Source organism: Morone saxatilis, unplaced genomic scaffold, assembly GCF_004916995.1.
Source record: "Morone saxatilis isolate NCDOM2014 unplaced genomic scaffold, NCSU_SB_2.0 Contig6, whole genome shotgun sequence".
NCBI lineage: Eukaryota > Metazoa > Chordata > Actinopteri > Moronidae > Morone > Morone saxatilis.
The window spans coordinates 10313643-10323822 of record NW_023340206.1 but is presented as its reverse complement, the minus strand read 5'-3'; the positions used below and the strand labels follow the sequence as shown (position 1 = coordinate 10323822).

Genomic DNA, 10180 nt, shown 5'->3' with positions numbered 1-10180 from the left:
AAAATACTTCAACATGTAAGTTTTATTTGTTGTTTTTCAGAGTGTGACAGACAACACAGAGAAAGAGAGGTGTGTTTTTACCGGACAGCCTTGGATCATCTCCTGCGTTTCCTCCATCAGCCTGTCTCTCTCTGAGTTACGCTTTAACTGAAACAGAAGAAACCATCTGTGTATCCATCGCACTAAACAGAGAAATGCTACAGATTCCACATTTAAACTCATCACGAGGTACTGACTCAACGTGTTGTACCTTCTGTATGAATTCTCTGAATTGTAGGAGGGTGTTGAGGGCAGAGGAGAGGTGTGTGTGGTCAGGGTGACCAGGGTGTGTGTGTAGAGACAGAGCTTGAAGCAGAGTCACATACTCCTGTATTCTCCACACTGGACACAGTAGCAGCTCCTGTAGGCTTCACACACACATACAAACATATGTGTAAACACTACAGTTTAATGGATTCACAGTTTATTTTAGCCAGGTGTGGATGATAACTGCCCTGGAAATAAACACCATATATATATATATATGTGTGTGTTGTTACCTCAGCATGTGTGTTGCAAGAGTTCGGTCCGCTCTCTTCAGGAAAGCCCGAAATGGAGGTTTTGTCTCCCTGCACTGGCACAAATACACAACATTAAATTAAACCTTTAGTTTAATTAGCCAGGGGTGCTGTGTGTTTGATTATTACAGTTCTAGGAAAAGAAGAGTCGATGTCTTTCTAACTGATATATCTGACAAATACCTGCATAAACCCAGTGCACACTGACACACTAGAACTACTTTAGTTAGCTTGAGGTGCCTCATGCATGACCACAAACACACTGTCTGACTTTACCTTGTCGATGGCACTGAGGGCAGTGGTGCAGTTGTTGAGGTAGTTGGTGTACACTCTCAGTTTTGAGCACAGTTTTACAAACACATCTCCAACACACTGCTGTGCACCCCATTGCTGCAGCCTGGCCTGTAGGTCTACCTGAAACACCCTGTAACAAACACACACACTCTCTATCATGTCCACACAGAGGCATGCAAACCAGACAGTATCACATTAATATTTGTGTGTGTGTACCTGTTGAGCTCCAGTATTTGTGTGACAGGGGTGAGGATAATGTGGATGTCAGCGTAGCTCAGAATGGCTCTGTTGGAGTTCAGTGCAGCTGTAAGAGGCTCCTGGTACACCTTCAGCACAAGAGGAAGGACAGGTAAAGATTAAATGCCTCAGACACAACACTTATGGAGTTGGTGGTTCCTCTGAAAACATTATTCTCCTCAAATCAGATTCTAATAACCACTCTAATAATCCACTAAAAAAGTGGGAGAAACTTGCAGGCCATGCAGCTGCAGAACTATAATGATTACAAAGGTATTATATAAACTCCCTATGGTTTGCAAAAAGGGCCCACTTCATATCAATTATCAGTGGCAGTTTTCTGGTCCACATTAGCTAATATTTATTCAGTTAATAAGTCTGATTAGACTTCATGTCGAGTGGAACCGCACCTAAAACAACGGCCTCTCAGCAGCTAAACATGTGATAGTGTTACTAAATTTCCTGAATGAAAGAAAGTTTTATTGTTAATGTTATGTTATAGTCTAGCAAGTACCTTCAGCACAGCGCCCAGTCTCCTCAGATAAATACTCTCGCTGTGATGCAGCTCTCTGGCAACGGCACCTCTCCAATCTAACGCTGTCTATTGAGAGAAAAAAAGAAATGTGTTGTTAGGATGAAGCGTGCTCCTTCAACCGTCTCTGAATGGACAAAGCACACACACCTGCGGTGGCTCAGATATCCGACTGACACATGTCTGAGAGCCATGTGATGCTCCTTTGTTTTTCAACTTTTCTTCACCACTACTCTCTTCTCTCTCCTTCTCCTCACTCCATTTTGTCAGGAAGACAGCAAGAAACTCCAAAGGTCTTGTCTGACGATGAGAAAGAACCAAGGATTATCTCATTTTTTTCTCCACCCTTGTGTATTACAAAAACTTCTTTACAATAATTCTTACCTCTTCCTGTCTTGTGAGAGCAACGAGTCCCTCCGTCAGAGCCTCATTTAGCTCTTTGGACACACAAAGCTCCTCAAGGCAGATTTTCTCCCACAGAAAAAGACCTATAAACATATCAACAGATTTTTCAGAAGGTTTTCAGGACACAGAGTATGCAGGCATTTGTTTCAACCTGCCATGGATCCAGCTGTGTTTAAATCTAATGTATGTGAAACCCACCTAGAGCTCGGCCCCGGGCCTGGAGGCCAACCCGCTGTAGCTGTGGCCCCAGGCAGACTCTCAGCTCCCCCAGAGCCTCCTCCATCCACTGAGCCTGTCTGCACCAGCCCTGCAGGACGCTCTCACAAACAAACTGTAGTGCCGGGGCCGCCGGCTGCTGCTTCGAGAGGCCGGTGCACACACTGCCGTCAGACCACTCACTCAGGACTGGGGGAAGGAAACAAAAACATTTTTCTTGTGGCATTGTACACTTGGTGGTTGTTTGTATTAATAAAGCTAAAAACATTCATTGTATTTGGGTTGTATACTACTGGTCTATGAACTGGACCAAATGTACTGTGTCGTGAATTTGTGTATTGTGTCTTGCGTTTTTTTATTGTTTTGATAGTTTGGACCGATCACCAGTTGCGGCCACCAATAACTGCGGTCTCAAACACATACTTTGCATTTCCTGTGGCTTCTTCACAATAAAAGCCATCCCTTGTTTTGCGACTTGAACTATTTAAATGTAAAGCAGCGGCTGACACTAACGAAATGTATTACGCTGGATTACATGTATGCGTGTGAAGGCATTTTAAAGCCAGTGTGGGAATGGTGGACCACACCACTAACAATAAAATGATTGAATCAACAGCTATTGCATTGAAGTTTTTTAAGAAAGTCACGACATCCCACTGAGCCAAGAATCACATCAGGCGCCTGCTGGCTTAGAGGTGTTAGTGGTAGTTTTGAGGTTACACAGAGCATATTCTTAAGCTGGGGGATCTTAAACATTTATCAGTTCAGTCAGTCTTGTCCATGGGTGACTCACTGTTCTGGAAACTTCCGGTGGCAAGACCCATTGGCGCCCGAACCTCCAGACCAGTAAGAGTAGTGAGAGTCTGGATGAGAGCCACTCCTGATGCTGAGGAAGAGAGAGAGAAAGCGAGAGACAGGAAGTTAGTGAGACAGATGCAGAGACAGGAATATAGATTCAGGGGAGTGTGTGTACTAACATCTGTGTCTCTACCTACCGGATGCTGCCAGCGGGGAGAAGATGTCAATCCCACCTCCCTCCTCAGCTGGTGCCACCCAACCACACAGTTTTTCCCAGAATTCTCTTTGGTCAGGGGTCAGAAGAGTCTTCTCTGACAGGCTACTACCTGAAGGGTCAACGTTAAAACAAAGTGAATCAGTAAACACAAAAAATAAGATTCCCTAAGTCAACTTTTCAGAAAGATTTTTAACTGTTTGAGCTACATGCATTTTCAACTCGGTCTGGTTTGAAAGGTTAGTTGACAAACTTGTGAATGCTTTATGGCATGAAGTAAACACTACTACACTACAAACTGCGACTATGTAATTTAATCATACGTGCCACCGTGCATTTTGTATGTATCTAAATATTAGGAAGGGTTTTAAATTTGTTACACAAAAAAGCTGTATGTTATGAAAGTTCAAAACTCGACAGTTTCTTTCTTGAACAATCAAATTAAAACCAGGGTTCACTGATTTGATGTAAAATTAATCTAAGATTTATGAGAGTTAGTCTTGGGCCAACTCTTAGCCAGGGGACGAGGATAGCCATGGACTTAAAAATGTCCTATCATAATACAATAAGCCATGAAATGGTTTCAGCAGATGTTCTTCACAGTACCCTGAGAGATAAACTTCTAACACTGGAGGCTCCAGTTGGACTGGAACAGCGCCTGGCAGAATTCCCACACATTGAGATACACAGGATTATTAATTCTCACTGTGAAGCAGATGGATTTCCTCTGTTCCTCCTGGAGCTAGTAGGCCCAGCCTCTGAGCTCTCTGCCCAGAAACCGCCCTCTCCGCCTGGGTTAACAGAGCTGAGAGAGTCCCTCTGTGATCATACAGAACCACAATCACTCCTGCCTTCACACCACTCAGCAGCAGCTAGATTGAGCACATGGAGAAAGAGAAAGAGCAGACAGGGAGAAATATTAAATGTTCATCTTCCCGCTGTGCTTTTTTGTTTTTGCTTTACACACTATTTTCTTCGTCATTGACTGATAGACTGTTTCTTTATTTTTCTTTTACCTCATAGGCAGGAATCCTATTGGAAATCAGCAGTAAGAGGGCAGGAGTGGGCAGATGGATGGGTGAGGCTGTGTGTGACAGTGCAGGTCTGTAAGTAAAGGAGGACAGCGCTCTGCTGGCTTTGTTCAGTCTTTCACTGGAAGAGAGGATGGAGGTTTGGTTACCATTCACATCACAGCAGAAAATCAGTGCAGAAAAAAAACATTAAAAAGGAACAGTTCGACATTTTGAGAAATATGCTTATTTGCTTTCTTGTAGAGAGTTGAATTAGAAAATCTATACTACTGTCTGTTTGCTCTTTGTGTCAAGCTAGAGCTAGCAGCCAATTAGCTTAGCTTAGGCTGGAATTGGAGGGAAACATCTAGCCTGTCACAAGCGGTCGAGTTGGGCTTTATGACATTATAACGTAATGTACATTTAACACAAGCCAGTAACGGTTTTAGATCATATTTGCTGTAATTTAGGAGAAAGACGATGGTAATTGGGGAAATTAAGGCAAACATTTACAGCAGGTTGCATTAGAGTTGCAGTAAAGGGCTTGAAACTAACATTTTCTCTGCAGCCACACTGACAACGTTGCCTGCAGATGTGTCTTTTTTTTCTTTATTGGCCTTGTGAGCACAGGCATTGGCTGATGCTTATTATCCCAAAATGCCAGACAATTAGCCATCTATCCATCTACCTGGCTCTGTCAAACATTTAAAAAAATTCACCTCTAAAGCTCCCTAATTAAAAAAGAAACATGGACTGCATTTAAAAACAGCAGCACTTTTGTCCAAAGGCTTTACAAATTGCCTTTAATTCACTCACACATCGAGGGACCCGTCCTGATCAATGAGAGCAATTTGGGATTCAGTGTCTCGCTCAAGGATTTATTACAGAGCTCTTATATTGTGTTGCATTATATTATACAGTGCCCTCAATGCGTTTTATCTTAAAAAGACAGGTAACTAATATCACTCAAGGTAAGTGAGAGTTTATGGAGACAATCACCTGCTGGGGCTGGAGGTCTGGACTCTGTCCCAGCTCTGAGCTGCAGTCATGGGCTGTCCCCTGTCCTGGCTAAGACAGAGGAGGCTGGGAGAGCCAACAGTCCGTGCAGGCCAGGAGAGAGAGGGCCAAGAGCTAAATGTTAGTCCAGAGCTGGACCTCCCTGTCTGGACACTTCCACCTCTGGCTCCTTCTGGCTTTGTGTAGCTGCCCCAAGCTCTCCTGGTTCTCATAGATAGTCCTGTAAATATGACACATATAAAAACAAAGGGGTGCTGCTACTACCATTTCAAGAGCTTTTTGTCTTTTTTGATATCTCTTTTCCACTCACTCTTCTCCTCCTGCAGTTTGTCTCTGATCATCTGCCTGATCCTCCTCTCCTTCCTCTTCTCTTCCTCCTCCTCCTCCGTCGTCCCTGTACTTTGTTGGTTGAGGGTCCCATACTGCTCGGCCGCCTCCCGGGGTGTAAGCCAGTCCAGCGTGGAGACGCAGGAGACATAATGGTTCCTCCACGCTCCGTATTCTTTGTCTCCTGGAGTGTAGGGAAGGAACCAGCCTCTTCTGATGCACCGGCTGGCCCAGAGACAGTCCTGGGCAGACAGAGACAGATGGAAGAAAATGAATCAGTAGCCCCCCGAGTAAAAGTAAAATCTCTCTCCTCTGGGCCTCTCACCTGCTCAGCAAGGACCCTCCAGTGCCAGCTGACTTGGGCGGCAGAGCAGAGGTCACGAGGGGACAGAAATGACATCACATACAGGGACAGGAACCGTGGCAGCACCACTGTGAAGTCCACTTGAGTCACAGGAACAGTCTCGATCAGCAAATCCCTACAGTACCTGCTCAGATTGCCAGAGCATTTCATTTTAAAGGCTGTAAGCTTAGTGTGTTAGAGTATCCCAAACAACAAATTAACTCTTCATTGCTATGACACAGAAAAAAGGGAGGTTTACTTGAGCTGTGACTTGGTGCAGCGTGTGAGCAGTGAGTCCAACAGGTGTTTCCTCTGTCTGTCAGTCCACAGGTCAAACCAGTGGAGCACAAGGTTCATCCTCTCCTCAAACAACTGGGAGTAAATGGGAGAAAGGACACCAACAAACTTTACACAGTCTGTGAAAAGCATACGGAAGGTGACCCTCATTGCCTAAGAGTCTGGCTGCTCTTCCAAAAGCTACAAAACTGGCTTCCAAAACACTGATGAAGGCCGTAGAAAAAGCAAAACTCCAAATAATTTATAAAAAAGGTCAAAAGAGTAAGACTGATGATGTGATAATGGCTGAAAACCTTGGGCTAATGGGGCCATTAGTAAAAGAATCAAGTTGGTCTTTTTGTGCTCTTTGCAATTTATTGTTGAATGATGTTAATTTATTTTAAAAAAATCTTTTATTCAGGAAACCTTGTAGTTTTTACTATGCAGTGGAATTTAATGAGGACTCAGAGTTTGGATTGAGTCTTAACACTCACAATGTTAAGAAAACAAAAAGATGGAAGATCTGCTTTTACATGGTTACAGTTATTATCATACACACATATACACATGTACATACATATATAGACGTTAAATACCTTTATGAATGAACTGGTAACCACCACATGGATTCTGACAGCTAGTTCCTCACACAAATAATGTTGAAAATGAATGTTTGTAAGTTTGTATGCAGGACATTAACATTAGGTGCTGCAGTCTGCTTTCAACCTCTGATTGAAATGCTCAGATTTCAGTGACTATGGGATTAAATCCTTTAGAAAGAGCTCAGGTGAGGTAAGAGAGGAACCCCCGTACAATAAGTTACAATGTGACTTTACCGATATACAATGTTGTTTAAATGACAAATTAACGAATTTACCGTGGCAATGTTTATCTTTGTTTGTGTGCGCAGTCCACTGGCAGTGTACTGAGGGGGGGGGCTTTGCACACCTGTTCCCAATCAGGTTAACTGGCCAATGAGCGGAACCCAAAGTGTTTGTGTTACTGCAGGTTAGCCTCAGTGACAGCACGGGGAGGTTACTGTAAGGTTTATATAATGCATTCAACACCACAATACGGCTTTGAAACGGTACCAAGGACTTCAGAATAAAAGTATTTTATGATATAGTCCACATGACAGTCTCATATTTGACGCACAGTCATAATATGGTCATTCCTGCCATCTGGTGGCTATTAATTATCATTCCAGAAGCCTTCAGAGCAGGTTCTGCTTTGTTTGCTGGTCTGACCTGCAGGTTGCTCGTCTTGTTGTTCAGCGGGGTCCAGGTGCTGAAGCGGGTTTGGGACCGCAGTCTGTGGACCTGCTGCGGGTCTTGGTCTGTCCCGCTGAGCTGCCACCGCTTCACCGAGTGCAGGTTGGCCTGCATGTTGCTCACACGGGGAGACCCGCTTTGAGAAAAACGCTTTTATTTCTGCTTAAATCCTTGAACTCTGATTTCCTGTCAGATTTTGCTCTCTAACAACAGCAGCAGCAGCAGGTTGCCACTGTGCTGCTCACTGCTCCCAGACCAGTAACCTTAGAGACGCGTCAACAAAAGGATGAGCGCATTCCTTCACAGCAGCACATCAATAAATAACAGGATGGGTTCAAGTCTGTGACCAGGAAACAAACAGCAGCATAACAACAGGCAATAGTAATGTAAATGTATGTGAGAATAGCCTAATGAATAATCTGTAATATGATATATAAGAAACATTCATATTATGATGCAGTTCATTAAAAAAGCTTACATTTCTAATGCCTGCACTAACAGGACTCTTTAAATATGTTGTTTCAAGAACATTTATATGCAAATGAATGCTAAAAAATGATGCATCTGACTGTGGGTTAACTTAACTAATGCAAGAACAAAGTTATTACGTAACAGAGGGAGGAGGTGGATAAGAGAGCTCATTTTGGCATGCATTTCTCCTTTCCCTCAATTATTCCCACACTCTCTCCCATCGAAACTGAGTCCTTCGTCAGCATTCTTTCCCTTTGAATGGTTTAAAACACTGATGGTAGCCAAGAGATTCAGACCACACATTTATTAAGTGAATAAAAACAGTTAAAACACTTCAAAATAGTCCCGCATCCCCCCAAACAACACTGGTTAAAATAAGTCACAAAATAAAGTAGGATTTACAATCAAAGCAGCATCAAATGATTATCTTAAAACACAGAATCCAAACCTCATCACGTTCCATGTGAGTCCATTAAAAAGGTTAAAACCGATAAGGCAAAAATGATTAAATCAAAGAAATTAAGGCATGGTTGTGACGTCGACATCTGAATCAATCTTAACCAGCGTCAAACTAACACACCGGGGATAATGTGCAGTGTGTCCCGCATTTTGAATGGATATGTGCAAATATATTCAACACTAAGCAAGGTGTTGGAGGTGATCAGGCCACTCGCACGGAGCAAGAAACCACTAACTGGGGTCACTGCTTAGTTTTTTGTTTACCCGTAACACGCAGCTCACTGTACGTTGTACTATTGTTTTGGCAGATTTGATGAATTTAACTACAGTTTAAATCTAATCAGGGAATATTTATTGGTTTTTATTGTCTCAAAAACAAGATCTACGATTGTGTTGAGAAACAATTTGAATTGATTGATTTTATGACGACAGATAAGACAAAGTGCAACAGAATGAGTTTATATATATCTTAAAAATTGCTATAGGGGTAAGTTAGGAGTCAGTTCACTTTTAACAAAGACCCATAAACACACACTGACAGACCTGTGAATTGTGAGTGCTTCATATAAATATCACTTTGGTTAGCAATGTATTGCAAATCTATACTGTTGGGAAATTAATGAATTGACACAAACAGGCCACAGCAGGGACGCACCAATGCCGATATATGAACTGTAATGTAGATCAGATCATCTCATAGATCTTAATCCTTATATATGTGTGTAACGCACACTATAATAATATAATATATTGTGTTTAGGCTGTCAGTGCATCCCTGTTAGGACTTCTTACAATACATCCGTCCACCCTGTACAGACAGGGAACGCTGGTGAACAGCTTTGTTGCTATTTATGCCATAATACTTAAAAGTGCCTCAAATTTGCTTCAACTCCGCCTTATCCTTTGCAGCCCATCTAGGTGGCATAAAACAAACAGCCCGAGTCAGACGGGGGTTCAGATGAGAGGAGAGATTTCACATGCTGGCAGTCCTCGGGATCTCTTGGGAGTCGGCTAGGTTCAGTTTCTGACTGGAGATGCAGAGTCAAGAAATAAACACAGGCCAGGTGACGTTTTTACCAAGATCAGCACTGGACGGATTAAACACAAAGAAGTTTTACTTTCACTTTAAAGAAAGCAAATCAAGACTGAAAAGATGCCTGGAGACTGGTGAATGTTAGATATATAAAAAAAAAGGATACATAGAAGAACTCAGCTCCTCAAGCTGCGGAGAAAAAGAAAGTTTTGATCTTATTAAACATTTTCAATCGCTGTAAAGGAGCTTTGAGACTTCGTTTTGTGTTTGACGTGCAGCAAGCGTCTAACAGAAGCTAACTAAACTCTTAAAGCGCTTTAACACATTCCAGATAAATACTTGCCGGTATGTCGAGCAGTTACAGCACATCAGTGCGCAGCTTTATCCAGGCCGACACTGTGCTGCACCAGCCTCACTTCAGGAGCCATATTCAACAAAGGTCACACTATTTTAAAAGTTATGCTATCACAGTCTTACGTTAAGAAGTAATTTATCCATGTTGGTGTCGCAGGCCACTTTCCTCTGGTCCTCCGGCATTTCGTCCACCTCGCCGTAGAGGTCAAAGTGCAAACGGGCCAGCTTCTCCTGCATCTCTCTCACATGCTCCATCTGCCCAATGGAGCACTCATTACCTGACACAGGGAAGAGGAAGTAAAACACACATACAGGAGGCTCCAGCTGATGTTTATTATCATCATCTTGCTCTGTGTGTGTGTGTGT

General features: G+C 42.9%; 2 protein-coding genes across 2 annotated transcripts in view; both read right to left on the bottom strand.

Annotated features, from left to right (window-relative positions):
- The window catches only part of LOC118339873 (epithelial cell-transforming sequence 2 oncogene-like), a 9044-nt gene extending 903 nt beyond the window's left edge, over nucleotides 1–8141 (bottom strand). The window contains exons 1-18 of the mRNA XM_035677670.1: nucleotides 7474–8141; nucleotides 6210–6322; nucleotides 5933–6095; nucleotides 5591–5849; nucleotides 5263–5500; nucleotides 4270–4405; nucleotides 3960–4125; nucleotides 3237–3365; nucleotides 3035–3127; nucleotides 2224–2430; nucleotides 2005–2108; nucleotides 1771–1920; nucleotides 1603–1689; nucleotides 1068–1177; nucleotides 834–981; nucleotides 540–613; nucleotides 251–407; nucleotides 82–147 (exon numbers count right to left, since the gene is read on the bottom strand). Coding sequence (XP_035533563.1) covers nucleotides 82–147; nucleotides 251–407; nucleotides 540–613; nucleotides 834–981; nucleotides 1068–1177; nucleotides 1603–1689; nucleotides 1771–1920; nucleotides 2005–2108; nucleotides 2224–2430; nucleotides 3035–3127; nucleotides 3237–3365; nucleotides 3960–4125; nucleotides 4270–4405; nucleotides 5263–5500; nucleotides 5591–5849; nucleotides 5933–6095; nucleotides 6210–6322; nucleotides 7474–7611 — 2538 coding nt within the window. The 5' untranslated portion in view covers nucleotides 7612–8141. The remainder of the gene's footprint in view (nucleotides 1–81; nucleotides 148–250; nucleotides 408–539; nucleotides 614–833; nucleotides 982–1067; nucleotides 1178–1602; nucleotides 1690–1770; nucleotides 1921–2004; nucleotides 2109–2223; nucleotides 2431–3034; nucleotides 3128–3236; nucleotides 3366–3959; nucleotides 4126–4269; nucleotides 4406–5262; nucleotides 5501–5590; nucleotides 5850–5932; nucleotides 6096–6209; nucleotides 6323–7473) is intronic.
- A 116-nt stretch (nucleotides 8142–8257) lies between these two features.
- ccdc28a (coiled-coil domain containing 28A) lies at nucleotides 8258–10092 on the bottom strand (the record flags this gene model as incomplete). Its single annotated transcript, XM_035677671.1, is given in 3 exon segments — nucleotides 8258–9455; nucleotides 9627–9649; nucleotides 9938–10092. Coding segments are annotated over 3 exon segments (233 nt in total), but the record flags the coding sequence as incomplete, so codon positions are not given.
- Nucleotides 10093–10180: the final 88 nt, after the last annotated feature.